This window comes from Diadema antillarum, unplaced genomic scaffold (assembly GCF_040938485.1).
Source record: "Diadema antillarum isolate AM-2024a unplaced genomic scaffold, OU_Dant_1.0 scf00000115, whole genome shotgun sequence".
Classification (NCBI taxonomy): domain Eukaryota; kingdom Metazoa; phylum Echinodermata; class Echinoidea; order Diadematoida; family Diadematidae; genus Diadema; species Diadema antillarum.
In genome coordinates, this window is record NW_027271004.1 from 1,006,833 (window position 1) to 1,034,708 (window position 27,876).

Genomic DNA, 27,876 nt, shown 5'->3' on the forward strand with positions numbered 1-27,876 from the left:
CCATTATTAGATACCATACTAATTTCGAGTGCGACTGAATCATGCAACACAACATACGGATAATCATACAGATTTATCATAATAGAACATCATGCATACCATATGCAGTACACAATATACCTTATAACTCACACGACAGTATTCCATAGACCATATAAAACGCTTAATTTGCATTATGCAGATTACATGCACGTATCTGATTTTCAAGGAGTTCCCGTGCTGATGATAAAGATAAGGATTAATATTGTTATTATCATTATCATTATTACTATTAGTATTATCACTATTATCATTATTACTATTATTATTATTAATAGTAGTAGTAGTAGGAGTAGTGGTAGTAATACATAAAGAACTTTAATGTGCCATAACTGTAGTGTCACTGTTCTGATGGGCAGCACAGTCGACATTAAAAAAAAAAACAAAAAACAAAAACGCGTTGGAAGTAGACTTCAAAAAGTACGGCGGTCCACAATAGTCTCCACGTTCAAAATATACCGGTCATGTTGAGTTTTCAGCTCAGATGTAGAGGTTCATTATAATGGTTGTCGCTAGCTGCGTTTTAGACCGTCGCAAATCGGGATTGGATGAACGACAAAGTGGTCAAGATATGTTGAGGGGGATATCAGTCTCACGTCGTCACTGGAATGCCGACTATTCCATTTCACATCGTTCAGGGGGTGGAGTTCGACATTATGAAATATGATTTGTAAAATTATTAAGTTTGAAGGGCGATCGTGCCTTTTCCTCCATGATAGCACTTACTCCTTAAATGGAAGCTGATCTCACAAAAAAAAATGACATATCTTAAAGGTGTATAATGTTGTCTCTAAGGCATTATTTACCATTATTTTGAAGATGAACCAAGAACCCAGCTTTAGTGCTTCAAAATACTTCGTAAATGTGAGCCAGGAATAGAAAAAGCCAATGTAAAAATTAGAGTCAGTATAATCTATGTTAAGTATTGTAAAATGTACAAAATGTGAACAATAAATATAACAAAATGTTTCGAGACTAATCCGTCTACAGTTATGGTTTCTTGAGGAAAAGCAATGATATCTTCTTATGTTTCAGGCGTTATTGCGAAGTTTTTATTTGGTAGGATGTGTTGTGATATAACTGACCTACACATATTATATGCGTCAAATGTGATATCTCGAACATTTTTAAAATCACTGCTCCCAAAGGTAAACAGTACCTTTAAGTGAGCGAATCAATGATACAGCTAACAAAAAACAAAGTGACGCCACAGTCCCTCGACCAAGATGACTTCTCCGCAGCTGCGATGTCCCTGCAGGATATTAAATGTCGGGGAAAAAAAAACAACAACAGGTTGCATCGAAGATCATTAAAGAGGTTTCTGATTTTACAGATTTTTTTTCTTGATGATGATGATGATAATGATGATGATGATGATGATGATCGTTCTTATTTTTACTACTACTACTACTATCATTATTGTTGTTATCATTGTTATCATTATTATTATTATTATTATTATTATTATTATTATTATCATCATTATTATCATTATTATTATTATTACTACCACTATCATTACTATTACTTGTTCGGCATTTGTAACAGATAAACAGACAAAACAAGCAAAAAACTATGATATAAGATGTCAGGCTTTCCCTGGTGCGATTTCCTATAAAGTTGCCAGGTTGGTAAAAAAAGCAATTAAAATCACTATGACCCTTTGGCCTCTCCAACACCTCTCTGTACACCAGGAGAATTATTGCACATTGTATATTCTCATTATGTAGGAGCCTGTAGTGTGCAAGTACAGACACATCTTTTTAAAATATATGAAGACATCCCATTCCTTGATAGTTATGCTGGTCATACGAGCGGCCAAAATAAACTGAATCAGAAAGAAAGGCAAACCAAAATTTGACAAGTTGCCAAGCAGTTTGATATGTCATTTTGATACATTTTCGGAAGTAGAAACGATAATAATGCATTCTATTGTAAGTTTGAACTCACACGATTATCCAAAAGGATTTGTTGCGTCCTATCAGTATTATTTCTGAACCATCTATATAGGCGTACAATGTAAAATACATTACTATTCCAGAGTCTAAGTATCCCCCTTTCTTAACTATCTTTCTCTCTTTACATACGTCAGCATTGTCTCTGCACGTAATTAAAATGCTGAAGGTTTTTTTTTATGACCCATATTACTGCTTCCTTCTTTTCTGTCAACAATAATATATTCATATATCCTATATGAGTGTCGCTATTTCTATATATAGCCTTACACTGACTGTTTCTGTCATTTTGTAGTTTATGTATTCGGGGTATTAAAGCGATCATTTCAGCTGAAGTGTTGCCAATTTAGTGGATTCCACGAATCAGCAACAACAAAGAAAGAACTATTTGAGAACCATAAAACTAACGACCCGTTAGACCGTTTTGGCACGCACCAGTCCAAAACTGGCTTCTTCTTCTTCTTTCTAGTCACTACGCAGCTAGTGTCATATTCGTCAAGCCGGGATCGAGACCGACACCCTCGAGTCATACGGCCCATGAGTTTTGACATTGAATAAAGGTCCATGAGTCATACAAAACCCACGAGTCATACCGCCTATGAGTTCGACACTAGGCAGAGGTAAGGTAGGTAAAGTAGGGGATGAGGTTCTCTGGGGCACTGCTGATAGACTCCTCTACTTCTTCAATAGAAAACTTCCCAGAGGCAATGCACAGGTCGTCAGAATAGGGGTAACTTCATGTAACTGGGTGAATGGTTTGGTCATAATTTTGAATTTATGTGTAGATGTTTAACAACTGGCTTATTACAGATATGAACTCAGAGAAAATGTGATTTCCAAGTAAGAACTAATCTTTCAAAAGGCAAAAGTCGATTCGTAAAGGGCTAACTCCTCAATTCATGCACTGACGCATCCACAGACAAAGAGAATTTCATGTTACGTGAAGGAGTAGAACATTAGACCTACGTAATTATGGTAATAATATTATTTCTTTGGTACAACCCGAATCTTGACGTGAGCATGGCGTTGGTATATTATTGTCTAGAGAGGGAGCTCTTTAAGGTTCATACACCAACAATTCGTTGCTGAACCAAGGGATGCCGAGACGACGCGTCGCGACGCGTCATTTTGGCCGTCGGCATCCCGCGGTTCAGGAAAATTGAACACAAACATCTCGTGACCGAAACACGCACACACACACACACACACACGCACACATACATACATACATACATACATACGTACATGCACACATTCACACACACATACATAGAAAAACATAACAAATAAACACAATAAAAAACGCACACACAAACACAAACATGCACGCACACCAACGCACATTCATATACTGATTATTACTTATCTTGTCTTTGAGCACGCCTTTAAATTATTTTCGATCTGAAAAGACAATAAATCACTGTACATGAATGATGAATTAATGCCCCTTATCATGATAATCATGCTTTGTGATTATCATTTTTTATACTTTTGCTATTATCTTATTGCTTCACTATTATAGGAAATTAATGTTTTTGAAGAACAAATACAATTGTTATACAAATGAAGGGGGGTCATAATATGGCAACAGTAGAAATTTGTATTGGAACATACCACACTTGCACGCAAAATAATAGGCCCCTATTCAACTGTAGAGAATACTGCTACAAAGCGTCTTGCTCACAATCAATGAGACACGCTCAGACTCTAAATAAAATACGACTGTTTTTATCCGCATTCTAATAGCTCGATTGTAAATGTTTTGTTTTTCTTTTTTATCCAATTATTGTGTTGTATCCGTATATAGACCCACATCATGGCAGATCAGCATCGAACAATTCATCCGTTTTCATTGTTTTAAAATGAAATTAATAGAAGGCCTACTACTACTACTACTGCTACTGCTATTGCAATCATGACTGTTACTACTATTTCTACTACTACGTTATACTACTATGTGCTATCATATTTTGAATCAAAACTTTATCCTCTATATCGAATGGTTGAATGAGCTTCAGGTGATTATACGTTTTTTTCAGCTATGTCATATTGTTGGCATATTTGACACTCCATGGAGTACTATTTGAAAATTGACGTCACTTTCATGACGGCAATTTCCAAATAGTATATTTTGTGAAATGATGTCACAAAGCAATTCCGACATCGCGCGCTACTTCGTACAGTTTACCTGTGAAATGTATCAATTTCGAAGAAAACAATTGTGACATCACAAAGCACTTCTGACATCGCGCACTGCTTCGTACTTTCACTCCGTGAATGTAACAATACCCTAATAAAACAATTGTGACATCACAGAGCAAACCTGACACCGCGCGCTGCTTCGTACCGTCCCCGTCAGTCTGTGAAATGTAACAATTTCTAAGAAAACAATTATGACATCACAAAGCAATTCTGACATCGCGCACTGCGTCGTACTTTCACCCTTGTAGGCGTGCCCTACTAGTAACAATATTCTAACTAAACAATGGTGACATCATAAAGCAACCCTGACACCGCGCACTGCTTCGTACCCTCAGTCTGTGAAATATTAATTAAAACTACGAAACTGTACATATTGCGTCAGGCCTACCCCCAATAACACATATACCTGCAATATTTATACTTTCACGAAACGTCTATTGTTTGTAATGAAGATGTAGAAGACAAGTTTTTCGTGCTTTTCGTCTACTATTATGTTACGTTATATTACCGCAGTCACTGGTCACTAGTTGACAATTCCTGTATATAACTGGGTATTTTCTACTTTCTTTGCATATTATGGATCTGTTTATTACTACATGATTAAAAGGGAAAAATAAATGCAGACATAAAACCAAAACGTTAACCAAACAACATTAAGTTCAGGGGGCATTTCATGAAGCGCTTTGTTCGACAAATTTGTCGGACAAATTCTCTCTCAGCCAATCAGATACAAGGATTTCAGTAGCTTATCACAGTTTTTCAGAAGAAATATCTGACAAAATGCTTCATGAAATGCCCCCCCCCCCCCCCAGAAGTGAGTGATGCTTTTCCAAATGAAAAAGTAATGTCAGGTCACAGAGGGGAGAGAGAAGAAAATGGGGAGAGCGGAGCAAGAGATTTGAATTCATACTAGTAACAGTTATCTTATAGTCACTTATGTTTCTCATCCCCCCCCCCTCTTTTTTTTTTTACGCCAAACGAGATAAAATATTAGATGGATCCCATAGACCTATAATTTACGTGAAAATGTGTACACATCCTTGTATTAAGATTTTTAGGTTATTCTCATCATCGAGAGACAGAAATTGAACACTCTTTGATTGCGGTATTGCGGCATTTCCTACATGTTCCATGTCGTTAGTTTAGTGCTATTTTAAGTATTTTTAGCACTTGAATTATGATATTTCATCAATACACAATACCGCTGTACCTATGTAACCAAAACGACTGTGTGGAGACTACATGTACGAGCGCACAGCATCTTATAGAAACAAACAGCGCGCGCAGTTGGTTTACACGCATGTAAACGGGACACGTAGGTTAAAGGAATTCCTCACCTACCTGCTTTCCACGCAGCATATAGCGCGATAGCGCTGGCGTACGTACACTATATACGGGTACCTGTGTACGACTCCATCCCGGGCACATTGCCTATTGCGAAATAAATTACTGAAATTAGGTTACGGATTTATTTTGGTAAAATTCGGATATTGTTATTCAGTTTTAAACTTAATCAAGCAAGTGACATATGAAGCTGAGTTCAGAGAAGGTGTAGCCGGCCAAATCGACAGCGGAGACCAGCTGGAACAATCGAAAATGAGTGTGGATGCATACGGACCTAGCTCCCAGAGCCTACTCACGTTTCTCGATACGGAAGAGCATGACTTACTGGGCGCCGACACGCAAGGCACCGAGTTTGAATACAATGTGGCAGATTTCACTTTGCCCTCCCAAACACAAGCTTCTCAGAGCCAAGCCTCTCAACTCGACTTAGCATCACAATCTCAGAGTCAGGTATGTATGAAGAAGTGGATAGATTGATGACAACGCCCTTAGTCAACGGGATAATAAGGGAAGAAATTACATGTGAATGTATTGTAGGGGCGTCGATTTGTGATAGCATGCTTCCAAATTCACTGAACCTCACAAGAGAATCACACATTGTCATTGATTGACCATGACCAAATTTTACAGTCAACCCGTGAACTTGGTAGATTGATGCATGATGTTGCAACTTGTTCAGTCATAATTGTACTCATACAACTGTATGTAGACCTACTTGGTTGGTAAAGTTCTAAGCAAGGCATTTATAAAGCTAAAAAAAAAGAAGATAGGGCAACCCAACATGGATTCTTGGAATGGATCTCCATCTCTCATCCAGAGTCATAATGTTTTATGGACTTTTAATAATATTTTATGATACAGAAACTACATTTTCGTGATACTTGCAGGCAGGTAGGGCCAATTTAATACATATGAAATACACTGAAGTGAATGCTGACCAACTGGAGACCTGAACGTAGAATATTAGCAGCAGCACAGATGCTGTCTTGATACGAGCACCATACTACCCAGTCAGGATCCAGGATGCTATCCAACCATTTTGTTGTTGTTGAAGAAGAGGAAGCAATATCTGGCAGTGAACGCATAGGCAAAATATTAATCTTCTTTCAGTCTGGAGATAAAAGTATGTTAAATTATGACTAAAAATTCACAACTCACAAGGTATCAGAATTATCACAAATTTAGCAATACAATTTCAAGTTTCTATTTCTTGAAATGATCCATTTGTTATGTTACAGAAGTTGTGTCATGCTAATGCTTGAATATTGAAGACAGAATTGCCATGATCATTAGTTCTATGGTAGCAGCATTTCTTCTTCTATGAATGCCTTGATCGGCTGTATGTGTATGGCTCAAACTCTTTCATTTTTGAACATGTCCTCGTGAAGTTGAATTACTGGAACTGGTAATGTCTTAAGGTTATGTTCTCTGTGACCGATTCCTATGTTTATGGTCCATGGATATTAGGTTTTTGTCCCCGCCGAACGAGTTCGAGCAGGGGACTATGAAACGGGCTCCGTACGTGTGTGTGTCCGTGTGTCCGTCCGTCCGTCCGTGTGTCCGTCCGTCCGTCCGTCCGTCCGTCCGTGTGTCCGTGTGTGCGTCCGTGTGTGATCAAAATCTTCAATTTGCTACTTCTCTGTCATTTATGAGCCAATTTTGATTCTGTTTGCTTTATATGATAGCACTACATGGGAGCTTTGAAACTTCTACACAGAATTTCAGTCGTGACCTTTGACCTTGACCTTTGACCTATATTGTACATTTTGCTACAAAATGCTACTCCTTCGCCATTTCTAACCCGATTTCGATTCCGTTTGCTTTATGTGATGGCACTAGGTGAGGGCTTCAAAACTTCTACACAGAATTTTGACCTTTGACTTCTTTGACCTTTGACCTTGATTTTTGACCTTTATTGTACATTTTGCTACAAAATGCTACTCCTTCGCCATTTCTAACCCGATTTCGATTCCGTTTGCTTTATGTGATGGCACTATGTGAGGGCTTCAAAACTTCAACACAGAATTTTAACCTTTGACTTCTTTGACCTTTGACCTTGATTTTTGACCCATATTGTACATTTTGCTACGAAATGCTACTCCTTCGCCATTTTTAACCCGATTTCGATTCCGTTTGCTTTATATGATGGCACTAGTTGAGGGCTTCAAAACTTCTACACAGAATTTTGACCTTTGACCTCTTTGACCTTTGACCTTGATTTTCGACCTATATTGTGCATTTTGCTACAGAATGCTACTCCTTCGCCATTTCTGACCCGATTTCGATTCCGTTTGCTTTATGTGATAGCACTAGGTGAGGGCTTCAAAACTTCTACACAGAATTTTGACCTTTGACTTCTTTGACCTTTGACCTTGATTTTTGACCTTTATTGTACATTTTGCTACAAAATGCTACTCCTTCGCCATTTCTAACCCGATTTCGATTCCGTTTGCTTTATGTGATGGCACTATGTGAGGGCTTCAAAACTTCTACACAGAATTTTAACCTTTGACTTCTTTGACCTTTGACCTTGATTTTTGACCCATATTGTACATTTTGCTACGAAATGCTACTCCTTCGCCATTTTTAACCCGATTTCGATTCCGTTTGCTTTATATGATGGCACTAGTTGAGGGCTTCAAAACTTCTACACAGAATTTTGACCTTTGACCTCTTTGACCTTTGACCTTGATTTTCGACCTATATTGTGCATTTTGCTACAGAATGCTACTCCTTCGCCATTTCTGACCCGATTTCGATTCCGTTTGCTTTATGTGATAGCACTAGGTGAGGGCTTCAAAACTTCTGCACAGAATTTTGACCTTTGTCTTCTTTGACCTTTGACCTTGATTTTTGACCTATATTGTACATTGGCTACAAAATGCTACTCCTTCGCCATTTCTAACCCAATTTCGATTCCATTTGCTTTATGTGATGGCACTAGGTGAGGGCTTCAAAACTTCTACACAGAATTTTGACCTTTGACTTCTTTGACCTTTGACCTTGATTTTTTACCTATATTGCACATTTTGTTACAAAATGCTACTTCCGGCGGGGACATATGTTACGCACCGCGTAATTTCTGCTTTTTTATGCAAAGACATCTATGCAGAAATGACACATGTAGCATGATTTACACCTGTATTTAAATCATTTTGCTTCAAAAATAACAGGTGGATGCAAGCCAACCCAATGGACTCGATGACAGCGTGGCAGCAGTGGGGCAGCAAGTCAAGGAGCTTACGTTCGAGGAAGATGAAGAAGACGCCACCGTCCTATCAAAGGATTTGCCAAATCACGCGTGCAAGTAAGGACGAGAACAAGTGTGGTGAATTGTTGCATCTGCCGAGTACAGTGGTATCTCAGCATTGACTTAATGTGTCACAGATATGGCAGTTGTCTGTACTCGGCAGTAACTGTGTCTATATGTAAGTGCATTTGTGTTGACTGTACTTGTAGTATTACAACTGTAGGTATCACCAGGGCTGACCTGATCATTGTATGTTTCTCCTGTTTAGAGCACTTATATCAAGTTTATGTGTCGTGACTTGTAATAGTTGTATGGAGTTCACTTGTAATGTATCATATGAAAGGGGAAGAACCAGTAGACCCTTTTGTATTTGGCGAGACATTAATATGTGATCTCTTTCCCTCAGGTACTGTGGTATCCATGACCCAGCTGCTGTTGTGCTGTGTAATGGCACAAAGAAGTGGTTCTGCAATGGTAGAGGAAATACGTCTGGGAGGTAAGTTGAAACTGTTGAAATGAAAGAGTGACTGGTGATTACATCCTCACATGATGTATTGCTATAATATATAATTGCCAAAGTAATTGCTGTGCTTCCCTCCATGTTGCACACAAAGCCATGTTCAAGTGTATTATTATTATCTTAATCCTGCAGCATTATATTTTGTTTTATGCTCATTTTCCAGGACTATATTGTTGGAGGATGCTTACTACTATACCAGTATGTAGTACCATAAATATTCTTACACACAGATTATTTATATCATAAATATGTTCTTAATGTGGCATGACAACAATAAGAAAGCATGGTTTCAGATGAAACTGGTAATCAGTGATCTTGAAGCATGTATTCATGTGGTGAGGTGGTTTCATACAGATACTATTTGTGCGCAAAGAAGTAATCTTTTCTCATCATTTTTTGTCCTTTCTTCCAATCTGTTCTTAACTTCATGTCTACCTCCCTCCCACCAATCAGCCACATCATCAACCACCTGGTTCGGGCCAAGTGCAAGGAGGTGACGCTGCACAAGGACAGCCCCCTGGGGGAGACGGTCCTGGAGTGCTACAACTGCGGCTGCCGCAATGTTTTCTTGCTGGGCTTCATCCCAGCCAAGGCGGACTCCGTGGTGGTGCTGCTATGCCGCCAGCCCTGTGCCACCCAGAGTAATCTCAAGGACATGAACTGGTTAGCATTGAAAAGGGTTAAAAATCACCAACACACAAGGCAATCTGCTGGTGTATATTTTCTATGCTGACATGAATGATAATTCCATCCCTAACAAAGGTTATTGTGAAGTATATACATGTAGTGAAACCAAAAACACTTTGGGATTGTAGTGCACCTATTCAATCATTTGAATAAAGTTTTGGCCATCGGCATGCTAAGGGAGTCATTGAATGTGGCTTCAGTGTGTTCAGGAAAGAAGTTCCTAAGTTCTCTCATAACCAAGGACATAGTAGTGTTCGTGTACATCATCATAATTTTTTGATTACAGGGCAAAGAAAACTATATTGAGAAAAATTATGTTGGGGAGTCATTTTGGGGCATGAAGCGAATGAAAGATAATATGCAAGAGATGACATTGTCACATCAAGAAGGCATTTGACGTAAAAGAATTCTATACTGGTGTGCTGTGAATGATTCAGTCCTTCATATACATGAAATTGCACAGTGAGTAACAGTATGCAGATTTGGCCCCCCAAAAGATGATGACCATGCTGCTAAGTTGCCAGTGGCATATACTGTAACTCTGTTGGACAGCAACCCTGCTTCTTTGCTCAAAGCAATTTAAAGAGAGAGTTGCACTACGTCGGACAGAAGAAATCAAAGCAAATGAGCTCAGAATCCCTGCATGTGATGTAGCACACATTTTCTCATGTCTTGTCACATCCAAAAGACCAACATATTATTCTTCAGGAAATTGAGGGCAGGGACCAACATCTCAAGTCTCGTAAGGGTTTAATGCTTTATATGGCTTCAATATCTCTGTGGAGCAGAAACACAAGGGCAAGACATCTGTTGAAACCATAACATGAAATTAGTCACAAGTCTTGTATTGGCCAAGAGGGAAGAATTGATGTGACATTGAAGTCATATATACACAGTGATTTGTTTTTACTGTTGTATGTTCTCTGAATGGTGCTTCTGAATACCATGTAAGATGATAAGTTGACATGTAATTGGTCACAAACCTTCTGAATTTTAGTGCTACTTAACTCAAAATCTTGACTGATTTGTTAGTTTTGTTTAAATTCATTTCTTCTGCCAAGGAGGTTATGATTTTGTTAGAGTTTCTTTGTCTGTCTATCTATTTGTTTGCAAAATAACTCACATAGTTATGGACTGATTTGGATGCAATTTTCTTATGACCATGCATACCTCAATTACAAGCCTTTCTCCCTACAATATCTAGAGGAGCAACAGGTAATGTTTTTATTGGACACTTCTTCTTACCCCCCAGGGATCCCAGCCAGTGGCAGCCGCTGATCCAGGACCGCTGCTTCCTCAAGTGGCTGGTGAAGATCCCCACGGAGCAGGAGCAGCTGCGGGCGCGCCAGATCTCCGCCTCCCAGATCAACCGGCTGGAGGAGCTGTGGAAGGAGAACCCTGAGGCCACCCTGGAGGACCTGGAAAAACCGGGCGTGGACGAGGAGCCCGCATCCGTCATGCTCAGGTGGGCTGAGATGGTCCGGGTGTAGGATGTTGATGTGGAGGCCTTGGCATTTGTGCATGTTGGCCCAAGGAGTGGAGCCAGCTCATTACCCTGCTCTTTTCTTGCTGTGAGAATCTAGTCCAGTGGATGCAGTCTCAGTGCTGTTAGCTTAAAATTTTTGCCAAATCAAATTTGGGTTTACTTGAAAAGTAGCAAGTTGATACCATGAATCATCATCGTGTTTGTGACATCAAAGTATTGTTTTTATCTTGTGTGATCAAAAGCTTATGTACAGAAACCACTTAGCAACAAAAGAAGTGTGAGATGCTGTGAAGGTGCATTGCCTTCAGACAGTTTTTATGAATTTGAATTCTTGTGGACTTATACAAATATCTTGAAAGATATTTGCTGTTCAATTGGCTGACTGCTCATCACATGACATTCGCTAGCAGTACCATTGCGCAAGCTTTCAGATGCCACTAGGAAATTTTTGGTTAGTATATTATGATGTCACCAACCATGTGGATTAGTCCATAGACTCTTCATCAATCTAAGAGTTCCCCATTTGCCAATGACTGTTGTTATACTCGTACCATTGCTTGGACCAGACGCCTGTCAATGTCAGAAGTGTACTATTAAAGAGTGAATGGTCTTTATTTATGCAAATGAACAACACTATCTTTTCTGGAGAGATCTAGATACATGTCACCCGAAACTATTCACTATCTGTGTATATATGACCAGCAGGTCCATGTGCATCATGTAGTGAATATATACGTCTTTGTCACCCGCTGGTGTTCAGGTATGAGGATGCGTACATGTATCAGAACATCTTTGGCCCCCTGGTCAAGATGGAGGCAGACTATGACCGCAAGCTGAAGGAGACCCAGACCCAGGAAGGCGTGACGGTCCGCTGGGACATCGGCCTCAACCGCAAGACCAGGGCCACTTTCAACTTTCCCAAGAAAGAAGGTTTGTATTTTAACAGATGCCATAGTAAGCGCATTGTCGGTGTGCTGTATAAACCGAGCAATCTGCAGTGTACCCACATGTAATGATTTTGATTTTTTAACATGCTACTGTATTACAGTGCATGCACTGTTGTATGTGGTTGTGTCATAAATTGTGGTATGGATCAATTGATTTAAAGCTTTCATTTCTACCAACATTATTTTGTCCTTTTACAACTACAGATGCTAGAAATCATTAGGCTCTCGTCTTGGGGCAAGACATTGAACATTATGTGGTTGATTTTTTAATGTGATGGACTCATTTAGCTAGGGACTTATTTTGAATCCTCAATTATCATTCATATTGCTGTTGTGTAGTAAGAGATTCCTTCTCCCCATCATGATAATCTGCGATGAATGAAATGTTTGTGAAATCTGTTGTTGTAACAGATCTGAAGCTGATGCATGGAGATGAGCTGCGACTGCGCTACACCGATCCCCGCGAGCCCTGGTCTGGGCTGGCTCATGTGGTCAAAACACCAGACAGTATCCTTTTGTCGGTGCATGTATCTCACTGGCTTGTCTTGTTGGAAGGCAACACTGATAGACCTTGTGTAAATTTGATGGATTTATGATTTTATTTGTTGTTTTCGTTATAGTGATACCAAATATGAAACTATACTATTGAAGCAAAAGCACACACTCTGTCAGTTATCATCAACAGTATTCCTGCTAAAATCCTATATGGTTGCATGTCAGTTTTTCTGGGTACGGGATTTACTGAGACTTTCTGAGATGATAAACTTAAAAACAAAAATCCATGAATTAAGCTGGAGTACTTTTTTTTAACCAATCCAGCCCACTATCAAGAGTACTGAGGCCCTAAAGCATGAAAGTTTGTGATAGTCACATACAGTTACAGTAGTTACCATGGCAACATTCAGTGTGCATGTGGAATTTCTTTTGCTACCATAGGTGCTTAAAAAGTGCTGTCATCGTTAAGTTGGTGTTTTGCTTGGTCCCAGTATTTGCATTCTAGGAAACACATTGCATCTCTTACCAATATGAAATATTTGATTGTATCAGCAGTAAGTAAAGACTCGCATCGCCGATTCATAGTGCCTTATCCAAGGTTGCAAATCAGGAGAGAGGGAAATACATGCACACTCTCTTTTACAGAAATTTCCTCATTTCATGGCATGTCATGTGTCAGTGGTACTTGGAGTCACCATTCGATTTTGTTGTCTTTACAAAGGACAAATTTAACGAATATACTAGTGGACAGAAAAAACAACAACAATTGACCGAACTTTAGTTTTAGAAATCATGTCACCAACTCCTTCCCAAGTATGTTTGCGCAACTGAATAGCCCATGTCGCTGACTTTGAGGTGCGTTTACCTCATTCATTGTACGCAGTGACTACATTGTGCTGGAAGAGGAAAAAAATTTGTCCAGTGTATGTCAACATAGAAGATGAAACAGTTGCATACCTTAACACCAAATGAACTCCAGACTACAGCGATGAGATCTGTGTGGAGCTGAAGAGTGCGATGAATGTCCCCGTCAAGTATACATCCAACTTTGCTGTGGATTTTGTCTGGAAGTCTACATCTTTTGACAGGTAAAATTGAGGATCCACCATAGATTGTTATTTGTTTTCCCCAACTTAGTTTTGTCTTGATGAATTTGCAGGTAAATCTAATTCACTCAAACCCCCTACCCCCCCCCCCCCCCCCCCCCCAACAAGAAAGAGAGAAAAGAATAAGATAAGAATGTAAAGGATCAATCAAATGTTTGCAGTTTACAAAGACAAGACCAGACTTGCCCTGGTGCAAAAATGAGCACTGATCTTGATAATATTTAGCATTCAATTTGTTTGGCGCCGGTCCGACGGTCAAAGACCGGTAAAAGTCACTGTCGGACCGGTAACTTTTCAGGAAATCTACAAGTTACCGGACCGACATGACCAGTAAAAAAAAAAAGCATTGGTGGGGTCAGTAGAAAGGAAAAGAGCAGCCCCGATCAGGGAGAAACAGAATGCAAGATATCGCACTATTCAACAAGTTTTATGCAAGTTTTCGTTTATGTCTACCGGTGCAATTTGTACAGTAAACATAGTTTTGAGCACTAGCAGTCGACCAGTTACATTCGCGCTCGCTTGTGCATTTGGCGCTGCTCACGCACTGCCATGCAATGCAATACATGCAAAGCAAACGATGCAAAGCATGTACAGTGTAACTGCTTCTCATTTGCTTGCGATCGGCGGTCATGCCAGACAAGAAGCATTGAAAGAAGCGCACGCATTTCTGGGTCATTTTACTCATGATTTTTTTAACGCAAGATCGATCCGATCCCAGCTTCGCAGCAGCGTGGCAGTTATGTTAGAACTAATTTACTTGTGTCGATTTTTAGAAAAAGTAAAAACACATTCGATATTCAGCAATACAGTAAATGGATCTGGTTGCGTTTATTTTCACTTTGCACAGTCATTTCACAAATTGATATTTTCATTCACTCAGAATGTTCTCATAACGAAGATAGGCGCAAAAAGGATCACGAAATTGGCCCTTCCGTGTACTTTTTAAGAACGCATGCACAAAATGTGAAGAGATAATGCTAGGGAGAAAAAAGTCATGAAATCATGGCAGTCCCGCTTACATATTTCAGGTAGAAATCGTCCCAAAAAGGATCATGAATTCGACCGGCCGCGTCGTATCTTCCAAAAGATAATGTACGAAATGCGAAGAGATTATAGAGGAGAAAAAGAAAAAAAATAAAGGACACATTTTGGTGATTGCATCACAAACGATTACAGCCGAATAACGATTCATGAAATCAACGCAATCCCGTTGAAATTTGAGGAAATAATAGGCGCAAAAAAAAGGATCCTGAATTCAGTCCTGCATGCCGTCTTGGTTATCAAAAACGCATACACAAATGTGACGAGATTATCGGGAGAAAAATAAAAAAGACATTTTTACCCTTCTGGTGCGTGTATTACAAAAGATTACATCCGAAGTAATTCATGAAATCGCCACAATCTCGCTGATATTTGAGGTAGAAATAGGCGCAAAAAGGATCGTGAATTCGGCTGTGTGGAACATCTGTAAGAACGCACTTACGAAATTCGAAGAGTTTATTGGGAAAAAATAAAGGACACATTTTCAACCCCTTTTGGCGCGTGCATCATAAAAGATTACAGCCAAAGTAATTTATGAAATCGTCACAATCCCGCTGATATTTGAGGTAGAAATAGGCGAAAAAAGTATCATGAATTCGGCCATGTGGTGCATCTTTTTAAGAACGCGCTTACGAAATTCGAAGAGTTTGTCGGGAAAAAATAAAGGACACATTTTCAACCTCTTTTGGCCCATAGCATCAGAAAATATTACAGCCGAAGTAATTTATGAAATCGTCACAATCCCGCTAATATTTGAGGTGGAAATGGGCACAAAAAGGATCGCGAATTCGGCCCTGCATGTTGTGTACCTTTCAAGAACGCATGCACAAATGCGAATAGATTATCGGGAGAAAAATAAAGAACCCCTTGTAGCGCGTGCATCAGAAAATATCACAGCTAAAATAATTCATTGAATCGTCGCAATCCAACTGACCACCAAGAGCAGGTTACGCAGCAGGTTCGTGTTCCGATGTTTAGAAAAAGTCACAAACGCATTTGATACAATCTGATTTTGTTCATTATCATTTTACACTGTAATTCACAAACAAACATTCTATTTTTTCCTATCTTTTTTTTATTTTTTTGTGCAATAAATAATGCAAGTTTAAAAAAAAAATATTAATCTGTAAAATGTACATGGGTGGGGGGGGCGGGTACGTCCATAAAAAACAAGAAAATAAGTTTACAAGTCATTTAATGTTTTTTGAGGTTGTTGTTGTTGACCGGTAAATTTTCTGTTCGGACCGGCAAAAAATGGTAAAACGGGGCATTTACCGGTCCGACAGAGACAGGTTGGACCGGCAGAAAAATGGGTTAGTGTGCAGCCCTGTATATTGGCAGCGTCATGGTATACATTGTTGAAGGCATTTTAAAGAATTTTCCCATTGAGGGCTGGGGAAACTGTTTGCCCTATGGGTTAGGGAAAAAACAACAAACAAATTCAGGCGACTCCTGTTATACAAAGTCCTGGGGACCGGCAACATTCTTTGGTAATGTCAAATTTTTGTATAGGCGAACAGTAAGCTATAAAAGGATATGTAGATGATAATTTTGGGACCTGAAATTTTACTTTGTTGTAATGACAGTTTTGTTATAACTGTGTTCGTAATAATGGAAGTGCTCTGTAAAACATTTTGAATGGTTGCATCTCACAGGATGCAGAGTGCGCTGAAGACCCTTGCGGTGGATGACACGGCCGTGTCCAGCTACCTTTACCATCGGCTGCTTGGTCACAGCCTGGAGAATGTGGTGCTCAAGTGCAACCTCCCCAAGCGCTTCTCCGCCCCGGGACTCCCCGAGCTGAACCACTCCCAGGTGTCGGCTGTCCGCACGGTGTTGACACGCCCCCTCAGTCTCATCCAGGTCAGTGACAGGTCATTCTTAAAACCCTCTTTGAGATGCGGAATATCATTGACAGTAGGTTTGCATGTGTAGCTCTTGGACTGTTTTGTTTGCCGTCTCCAGTATTCTTAACTCATTGAAGACTAGTCCCAAGTATACTCAGGCAGATGTCATTGAGAAATGGGTGTTATAGCAAAATCAGCTTGTTAAAAACAATTCTATCACTTTTTATGCTAATGAGGCTAATTTGTATACAAGTACTTGTCGCAATTGCAACTTGTCTTTTGTACCCTTTCCGACTGCCTTAAGTGTTCTGCCAATGCGTCTGGCTAATAGATGCAAGAGTAGCAGTTGTTTTCTTTGTGATTTTTCATTGAGATGAATATGCTAAGAATCAGAGTAAATATATGATTCCTTGAGCCCCTATGGCAAAGTCAAAATGTGTCACCAAACACTTCTTAATGAATATGCCGTTTCTGAGCCAGCCTAATTTTTCAGTCATATTTCTGTAACTTGTGAAGTTATAATGAGATTATTGGACCCAAATACTGCATTGCATTTGCATTTTATCAGTTTTAGCATTGACTTTGGCTGAAAAGACCCAGCATTTAGTAGTGATAAGTGGGCACAATATCCAGGAAATAGATTTCTTGCAAACACTACAACCTTTATATCTTTCAATCCTAAACAGGGCCCTCCTGGTACAGGAAAGACAGTTACCTCGGCCTCCATTGTTTATCACCTGGCCAAGCAGGGAACAGGGTGAGTTCCTGTTGAACTATTGACCTTTGACCTGTTCTGTGTAACATCTTCACCTTATATGTTGCCATACAGCAGATAAGTGTGCTGCAAGAAGACTTTTGACTTGCTGATGATAGTTTCAGCATAAAAGATATCAGATAACCTGAGAGGAGAATTGACAATGACATAGCTTTCAGCAGTAGAAATCAGGACCAAAGCCAGATGTATGTGTATATCTCACAAGGGACTATAAGGGGATATAAAATGTATTTTGCAAAACTTTGACGCATGTTTACTTTAATCTATTCCTCAAAATACAGTGTTTTGCAGAAGGCGTAATGAAGAAAACGGAGGACAATGCATGTATTTTTCTTTGAGCATAAAGGAAAGGGAAAGATGCATGAATCTTCTGTAAGGTGCTAGAAAATATGACCAGGCTATGTTAACAGCTTGAAAGAGGTTTTTCATAAGCATTTATGTTTCATTGTTTGTGTTTGTGGATACTGCTCCTTATCTTCATGTATTTTCATATTCAATTAAGATTGATGAAGTGCATTTTCAGAGCCTTGATAACTGAAGAAAAAAATAAGAGAAACAAAGTACAGATGATTATAAATGCCATGTACGTCCAATAGTCACCTACTTTTCTTGTATGAAGTATCAAAACAGATATCCACATGAGGAAGTAGTACCATGTCTCCAATGGTTTTAGCCTAAGGAAGCTTTGGTTAGATTTGCATTGGAGTCCCTGATGTTACACTTTGGTGAGAGAACATAACACTTTCTACTGCACCAAAAATGCTCCAAGACATGTATGAGTTTGATGCTAGATATATTCATACCTGCCAATTATTCCTTTCTATATAGGAATATTCCATTTTTATGGACAAAAAGACTAAATCATAAGTTAGGTTTTATAAAACAGTCTGGTGATTGTGAAGTAGGGGAGATTGAAGAAAATGTCTTCTCTTTATTATTTTTCCAAATTTACTGTAATATGCAGTTGATATAAAAATTCTTGTGATGTTTCCCGTCTCAGTCAAGTGCTGGTGTGTGCCCCGAGCAACATCGCCGTGGACCAACTGACGGAGAAGATCCACAAGACGGGGTTAAAGGTCGTGCGGCTGTGTGCCAAGAGCAGAGAAGCCATCGACTCCCCAGTCTCATTCCTGTCGCTCCACAAACAGGTGTGAAATCAGACAAAATTCCTCCATGTATCAACACTGATTTGTATGTATCAACACTGATTTGTCAGTTTTCAGCCTGTATCTTTGCAAAGAAATGGCATCTTTGTGAAAAGTAATGTGGCAGACCGAAAGCTGCTACTTCTTCCAGGCCTGCGAGGTGGTGTGTAGTTTAGACGTAGACATGTACTCCAGAAGAGTAAGTTTTGCCTCAAGTATCATACACTGGAAATGTTTTAAAGAAAATGTAACAGTAGGGTGACCATGATCACATTTCAATGCTGAATATTGAGGGAAGAGCATTTCAAAATTTGAAACAGGCTTATCCACGACTGCTGGTTGTCTACAGACACAAATGTGTTTGAATGTGTTTTCAGAGAGATGGAAATCAAATATCCACAGACACATTACAGTTTAGCAGAAAGTCTTCAAACCTTATAGAGGGTGTTTGGTTGCTAGGATTTGTCCTTTATTTCTTCCTCCTCCTGCTTTAAATGAACAAATTTTGTACCGTTTGATTACTGTAAAACCAGAAACATTTGTAGTATAAATCTTTTGCAAATAACCACTGCCATTCAATTCATTGTGTCCATAGAGAAAAGATAATTCCTGTGCCTATTAGTTTCACAAATCTTGGCTCCTCATGAAAATTTTGGGTTTCACAGTAGCTGGCAGTAGATGCTTTGTGTAGGAAAAAAAAAAATCCTGTACATACCACTTTCACAAATGTTGGTTCCTCGCAAAAATTTCTGGCTTTAAAGTAGCTGAAATTTCTGACCAAGCTGTGATTCTGTGTTTTGACCCCTGACCCTGCTATCTAGGTGCGGAACATGGAGGGCGCCGAGGAGATGCAGAAGCTGCAGGCCCTGAAGGACGAGATGGGAGAGCTCTCCAGCAACGACGAAAAGCGCTACCGCACCCTCAAGCGCAACTGCGAGCGAGAGCTTCTGCAGGTGGGTGTCCTAGCCCTAATAGTCCATGGGCCAGGCCAGATATTGGTACCATCTGAGGTGGCAAAACCTTTTTGGTGTCATTTTGTTTGTCGGGCATAGATATGCTTATCAAGCCATGATAGCATTTCCAAATGAGTAGCTTAGTCATAGTAAATGAATTTTTAACCAATGTGGTCTCGTTGTTATATCCCTATACTTCTGAATCGAAACTAACCGCTATACAAAGAAGAGCACTGTCTTCTGTATGTTCCATAGAGCTGTAAAATGCAGCTCTATGGTATGTTAACAGGTGTTCTGTTGTAAACGCGGTGCGCTTAGTCTTTATTCAAGGCAGCGAAGAGAATATCCAAAGGTAATGATGTCCACAGCGCTTAGTCTTTATTCTAGACGGCGAAGGGAATATCCAAAGCGTATGATACAGTGTATATCCTTTTATCTAAAAACAACAACAACAACAAAAGCAATTCCTCGTGAATTTTACCATATCTTTCAATTATTTATCATTTTCCAGCAAAAACGCTACGGTGAAAACGCTGATACCACGCCAATGTCGCTTTATTTCCCTCCAACAATATAAGATAATGCAAAAACAATGTACCGGTACACTACGATACATTATAATGAATGATATTGTAAATGAACAGAGTGATTTTTGTTTAAAACTGATGTATTTGCTGTTAGGGTAGTATAAAAACAGTATAGATAATCCCTTTTATGAGGAACTTTAAATATGATAACGGTACATTGGTCTAGATAAAGACTAAGCGCACCGCGTGACAGCTGTGGACATCATAACCCTTTGGATATTCCCTTCGCTGCCTTGAATAAAGACTAAGCGCACCGCGTTTACAACAGAACACCTGTGGACATACAGAAGGCAGTGCTCTTCTTTGTATAGCGGTTTAGTTTCGATCCAGAAGAATAGGGATATAAAAACGAGACCAAATTGGTTTAAAATTCATTTATTATGACTAAGCTACTCATTTGGAAATGCTATCATAGCTTGATAAGCATATCTATGCCCGACAAACAAACTGACACCAAAAAGGTTGTGCCACCTCAGATGGTACCAACAACCCATTTTTCGGGTCTTGGCCCATGGACTATAAGACTCGCTCTAATGTTGCTGTCTGTGCATTGATCAAGCAGTAAACTTCATTTATGTAACCTCACAGATCCAGAACATGTTTCTACCAAATATGGCTCAACTGTGTCCTGAGATTTGCCACGTCATCAAACACATTCTTCTTTTTATTTTCTTGCATGATCGAAATATTACATAGTTTGTTTTGATAGAAAATTAGAAAATATGTATAAGATAATTCAAACTATTGCTACTTTGCTTTTTTTTGCCACTGGTAGAATGCGGACGTAATCTGCTGTACCTGTGTGGGAGCAGGAGACCCCCGCTTTGCCAGGTTCAGGTTCCGCGCCGTCCTCATCGATGAGAGCACCCAGTCGACGGAGCCCGAGTGTCTCATCCCGGCTGTCCTTGGATGCAGACAGGTTGGTTCCTCCCCCCTCCATCCCTCTTTCCCTTCCCTGTCTGTACTCTTCTCTTTTCCCTTCCCTTCTCCTATTTTTCCTGTGTCTTCATATCACACAATCAATGTGTACTAGTATTGTTTGAGTGGTTCACTATGGTGTGTCTGTGTTCCCCAACCCTCTTTCTCTTCACCCCCCCCCCTTCAGCCACCCCCCCCCCCCCCTTTCACCTCCTTCCCCCCCCCCTTCTTCCTCTTTACTTTCATACCTGTCTCCTCAACATTCTGCTCTGCTCAGAATATATGGATGGTTTAACAGACCTCCCAACCATTCTGAATTCGGAGGAAAGACTCTTAAAATTGACCATTCCCAGCTCTTGTTTCAAGAGGAGTTTCTCATTTTCCTTGATAATTTTACTACACATTCCTATCGGAACTGCTCTTTCTTTCCTACTTTTGTGCCAAAATCATCCCTATTTTTCAGATAGAAAGTTGGGAGGTGTGGGTTTAAGGTTATTATATGTATTTCATATAGTAGTTTCTCGCTATCAACACCTGTCATGGTGCTTATGAAGTCTCAACATGCTGGTACCTGTCTAGAAAAGCAAAAACAGGGGTGAATATTTCTGAGTATATTGCAGAGTATCATGTTTTAACATGCATCTTAATAGAGGCCATGAGTAGTTTCAAGAATCTAGACTTCTGATCTAAATGGGGTTCTGACCAATAACTGATAGACCAATTTTGACAAAAGGTGCCCTTTTGTGATGTAGTGGTCATGCTGATGGACTGCTCCTCACACATGTTGCTTTTTTCCCCATAATTCTGTGCAGCTTGTGCTGGTAGGTGACCACTGCCAGCTGGGCCCAGTGGTCATGTGCAAGAAGGCGGCCAATGCAGGCCTGTGCCAGTCCCTCTTTGAGCGGCTGGTGGTGCTGGGCATCCGGCCCATCCGTCTGCAGGTGCAGTACCGCATGCACCCCTCCCTCAGCGCGTTCCCCTCCAACATCTTCTACGAGGGATCCCTGCAGAACGGGGTCACTGCTGGTACGTATGGTGGTTTTGTCTGCTCTGACAGTGAAGTGTCATTTTGTTACATTTGTGTCACTGTAGTTTGGGATTGTGAGATGCTGTCCCATTTAGTGCTTGTGTGATCAGACTTGTGTTTTGAGGGGGTTTCGTTTCATCTTGTTATTGATTTGATATCATCTGTGTTGTGCTGCACAAGTGAGCGCAGAAAAGTTTATCAGTAATACCTCTGGTGCTGTGCAGACTGCTGCTTTCTGTATTACGTTGATTATTAGATACATTTCATGATCAACCTGTTAATACTGATAATACTAATAGCTCTCACCTGTCTTTATGAGCAGCCTTTATATAGTATAAGAGCAGTTACTTTCATCTTTAATTGAAAAGTGGTGGGTGGGTGTTGACCACATGTAGCAGGAATCATTAGTGGGGGGCAGATAATCATAGTTTTTACAAATGGTGGTGGTTCCCTCAGGGGGACCCCCAGGCAGATTCCAAATAACCCAAATTTGGAGGGTGTTCCACTAGGGGCCTGAGGAAATCCCTGAATCTCTCTTTTTTTTTTAATAGTTTGCATCACGTGGAGTGCCATTTAAAAGGCGAAGTGCAATACTCACATGAGTGCTAAACCCGTAGGTCTCTTAAAAATTGATTTTTTTTTTTGATTTTTTTTTTTTTTTTTTTTGGGGGGGGGAATGTATCTGTGGGATCTTATGTTGATATTCCTGAAGCAGTGGGTCTATGACTGCTGAAACCCTTTGAAATGGATTATCTTATCCCATTCAGCTGAGAGGATCAATCGTGCAGTGGACTTCCCCTGGCCTCAGATGGACAAGCCAATGTTCTTCTATGCCACCACTGGACAAGAGGAAATTGCCAGCTCGGGAACTTCTTATCTCAATAGGTAATTTCTTCTTCTCTTCCTTGGAGTTGTGTTCTAAGAATTACAAAGAATGGACTTTATTACCTTAACTTTATTCATTGACTTATGTTAGTTACCTTCCTTTTCTTTGTTTTTCTTTTTTTCTTCTCTTTTTGAGGGATATTGTTAAATGTTAAGGGAGAAAAATGGAGCATTTAAACACTTATGTGCATATAACAAAGCTGTATGAGGCTTCTTACAGAACTTTGTTCCTTCTAAGATTTGAATTGATATTTACAGTGTCATTATAAAAGGAGACCTGTTTCTGTCACATGAAGATATAAAGTTAGATAAGGTATGAATGAATACCGAAAGACACATTTTGAATGCGTACAAAATCAATTCGAAATACCGAAATGTATTTTTATGACCACTTTGTGCAAAAGTTGAGAATATGTTGTTTATCTTTGATGCGTAGAACCGAGGCAGCCAATGTGGAGAAGCTGACGACCCGGTTCCTACGGGCTGGTGTCAAGCCAGAGCAGATTGGTATCATCACGCCGTACGAGGGCCAGCGGGCCTTCATCGTGCAGTACATGCAGTACAGCGGGCCCCTCAACGTCAAGCTCTACCAGGAGGTGGAGATCGCCAGCGTGGACGCCTTCCAGGGCCGCGAGAAGGACTACATCATCCTGTCGTGCGTCAGGGCCAACGACCACCAGGGCATCGGTTTCCTCAACGATCCCCGTCGTCTGAACGTTGCCCTTACCAGAGGAAGGTAGTGATCACACAGCTATTCAGACTTTATATACTTTTTGTCCTAAGTCCCCTCTTGTAGTATAAAAACAGTAACCTGGCACATTGCTGCTTTTGTGAAGAGTGACATCTCTTGTGATTGCGAAGAATCAAGATGCATTTTGCATTGTTTAAAGTATCTTTTCTTGGTAGTATTTTCTGGATCATTTCTACAACTGAAAAAACTTAACACCTAATTTGTGGAGAAGCTGTGAACGTAGAGAACCGATTGAGTATTCAGTGTAAGGTAAACATGAAACAAATACATCATTTCATCATGGAAGAACTAAAGCAAAGAGCTAAAGCAGCTGATAATTCATCTGAAGAAACACTTCATATCTGTCAGACACGTTTGCATGCCTCAAATGTATTCTCTGGCCGGGATTTTACCACTAGGTATGGCGTGATCATTGTGGGCAACCCCAAGGTACTGTCCCGCCACCCACTGTGGAATCACCTGCTGACTTACTACAAGGAGCAGAAGGTGCTGGTAGAAGGGCCACTCAACAACCTCAAGGAGAGCCTCATCCAGTTCAGCAAGCCCCGCAAGCTCATCAACCCATCCAATCCGGTGAGTCCCATCTCAAGGAGGCTCTGCCCCATCACTTTGCACTCGTGGAACTATCATAGAACAAACTAGTGTGACAATCAAGCGCTCTCACCTGCTTTTAGCTTTGTCCACATAGGTCAGTCATGGAATGCCAAGATATACTTTTATTTCATAGAAATTTGTAAACTTTAATAATTGTAGAGAGATTTAATTATGATCTCACATTTTCACCAGTACCATCTCTGATAATGCAGTGTCTTTCGTCACACCCACAGGGTGGCCGCTACATGAGCATGGCCATGTTTGATGCCAGGGAAGCTTTGGCTCCGGGTGGAGTCTTTGATCGCTCCAGGATGTCTAATGGAGGTATGCAATCAATCTCGTTGAGAATGTAAGAGAGTTCTGATTTTATCACTTCTTGTTGATTGCCAGCGTTGCTTTATGCTTTGTGTGAAGAAATGGTTGTACATTTATTCATGAGACAAAAAAGAGAAAAATATTGTATGCAGTTAATGCTCTGGCAAAAAGAAGGTCGTTGTTTGTTCACTCGGTGATAAGGAAAGCTCTAGCAGGCTCTGTTGACACACATTACTTCTACAGTGAAATATGATTATGCATGTATTTTGGGAATCAAAAGTTTAGTGGTTTTGGCAAGGCAGGTGCCGCTCATCAATGTAATGTTTTTATTTTTTAGAGAAATGTGTATTCTGTTTTGTAAAATGTTTAAGATTTGGTATATGCCAGAATGGTGAAAACAGAAGGTGAAGGTGAAATTAAGCTATGAGGATAGTAGTTAGATGGCGCTGTGGAAAGTGGCACTTCATTGCAGGTGCAGTTTGCACAAAAGTAAATTGCATTCGTCAAAGGCAAATTTTTGGAAGATCTTCCGTCTTTGACTCCACCGTGTTTCAGGTCCATCCCACTTCCCGACCAATCAAGGACGAGTGCATGACCAGATGGGTTACATCCAGCCCAACCAATCCCGCATCGCGGCTGCCAACTTCCCCATCCCCGTCAACGTGTTCATGCCCCCGCCCATGCCCCCAGGGGGCGCTGGATTCTTCAACCAGCCCCCGCCGAATGCCCGGGGTCCAGGCAACGGACCGAACAACAGCAACCTGAGGGGCGGACCCGGCCAGGGCCCTGGAGCGGGACGCAAGAAAGGGCGAGGCTATCAGGGGTCCCAACATCCCCGCCAGCAACAGCAGAATGCGGCAGCCAATGGCCTGGGCAAGGCCGGTGGGAGTGGTAGCCAGAATGTGTCGCAGTACAACCTCTCTCTCAACAGCACTCAGAATAGTCAGGTCAGCTGGTGCATCATTGTAGCAGTAGTTGTAGGAGTTGTAGCCATAGCTGTATCACCTAAGGATGTGGTGATTATTTGCTGCCACAAGTGGTACTTATCTGTGTGAAGATTTTCATATGTATGTAAAGACACTCCAGCATATTTAAGTTTTGCTGATTATGCTGCCACTATCTAGAGCTCTATGAATAAATATTGCCATTCTGATAAGCCATTTAAAAGAATGGTAGATCTGGTCACTGATTGATTTTCACTCTTCTTTTTACTCATGTAGCATTCATTTCCAACTGTGAATATTTCATAGCTTCATACTCACAGTATGGGAGACTCTGGTAGCATGTAGCAGCTCAGATTTTTCAAGTTGGAGACATTGTGAAACAGTGCCTTTAAATGGGGAAGTGGGGATAGGAGTGAAATGAGTGGTTTCTAATGGCATCCTACTTTGAGAACGTTCACTCCGTCCCTTCATCAAAGTGATTCACCAAGCATCATGTCACATTCTCACTCTTTTTGTCTTTATGTCTTTTGTCTTTATTTTTTGGTTCGTTCTGGCCTCTATTCAGCCGGATGTCTCGCAGTCCTTCTCCCAGAGTGCTCTGACCCAAGGCAACCTGTCCATGAGCCAGCCGATGAGCCAGCCTGGGCTGTCCCAGCCCGGCTTCTCCCAGATGGGCCTCTCCCAGCCGGGGCTATCCCAGCCAGAGCTGTCCCAGGTAAGGTTGCTTCGTCCCCGATTCTGTAGGACGCTCTGCTGAATACTGAAATTTTTCTCCATGTCCAAACAGTCAGAGCCTCCCAGGCCCCCCTCCAGATCTCGGCCGTCAATTGCGACGGAAATCGGCATACACACTGCCTGTGAAGTAATGTAAAATACTGTAATGTTGATTTTTTTTTCAAAAAAATTGTCATTTATGCTAAATTTATGTATAATGATGCATGAAATCAGACTATTTGCTATAAATCACATTTTTTGGCACATTTTTTGTGTAAATATTCTTTCTAGTGTCCTTAGCAAATGTAAGAGAAAAAAAATTGTGCCATCAGAAAAATTTCTTTGTATTTTACTGTTTTTTAAATTTTTATGTACTTCTTTTTTTTTACCTTTTGTTTTTCATTGTTTTTTCTATGAAATTTGTCCGTGACATTGTTCCGAACATGAAAGTATGTTATTGATTGATTTTAATCAGTAAAACAATCATGTTTTTATGAAATTTGACTGTAAGCACAGTTTGCATTGAAATTGTACATAAATTCACATTTTTGAGCAATTTTTTGTCTGACATGCATGCACATATTTATGCATAACTTCAGAACCGCATGCCCGGGCGTCGCAAATTTGGTGTCAAAAAGATTTGGGAGACTCAAAAGAAAAAAGTCATGAAACATGCCGCAATACCTTTTTGCGATGGCGATACATCGCACGGAACGTTAGGGTTAAAGAATGCAAGACATGTACACCAGCATTCATGGACAGAGAATCCATCTCTGCCTCTCAATCCCAAGCATTGACTGACATTTGTATGGTGTTGTGTGTTTGGCATGTTCCACAAACAGGATAGCTACATGGGCGAGTCGGAGTTCAAGTCGCAGCTTGACGCGGCCCTCTCCCAGGACTCCACCTACCAGGGAGACCGCAACTACACGCAGGGCTTCGGCTATTAGTTCCCAGGCTGGATGGGGGAGTGGGCACTCCCTCCACCCCGTGGCGGACAGAGGCGCGTATCACCAACCAAGCTGAGTTAGAAACCAGAATCAACGCTCATCTTACCACCGGAAGATCGGGAGGCGACAGAGAGAAAAACAAGAGAGGAGAGAGAGAAGAGAGAAGCAGAGACAGACGAAGGAGGCACGGAAGCACCCAGACGTCGTTGGGAGTAGGGACGCACCCAACTCTCGGCACATCGCAGCAGCGCTGATGATTAACAGAAAATGGCGGCAGTGAGAGCAACAAAAGTTATCAAGATGAAAACAAAAACAAAAAAGATGCGGCAGCTGAAAGCAGCAGCTCATGAGGAGGAAGGAGGGAAGGAAGGAAGGAGAGAAGGAATGGAGTGAAGAGGG

The 27,876-nt window shown here is 40.6% G+C and overlaps 1 protein-coding gene across 1 annotated transcript; it reads left to right on the forward strand.

Moving 5' to 3' along the window:
• Nucleotides 1-5,605: 5,605 nt before the first annotated feature.
• Nucleotides 5,606-27,876, forward strand: LOC139719804 (regulator of nonsense transcripts 1-like). Its single transcript, XM_071631190.1, has 21 exons — nucleotides 5,606-5,990; nucleotides 8,714-8,847; nucleotides 9,197-9,286; nucleotides 9,764-9,973; nucleotides 11,250-11,462; nucleotides 12,244-12,413; nucleotides 12,842-12,937; nucleotides 13,905-14,013; nucleotides 16,728-16,935; nucleotides 17,606-17,676; nucleotides 18,695-18,842; nucleotides 19,661-19,792; nucleotides 21,155-21,298; nucleotides 22,110-22,323; nucleotides 23,092-23,209; nucleotides 23,646-23,945; nucleotides 24,359-24,533; nucleotides 24,788-24,878; nucleotides 25,425-25,816; nucleotides 26,379-26,528; nucleotides 27,370-27,876. Exons 1-21 carry the CDS (start codon nucleotides 5,793-5,795, stop codon nucleotides 27,475-27,477), a joined length of 3,471 nt encoding a protein of 1,156 aa, XP_071487291.1. The 5' UTR covers nucleotides 5,606-5,792; the 3' UTR covers nucleotides 27,478-27,876.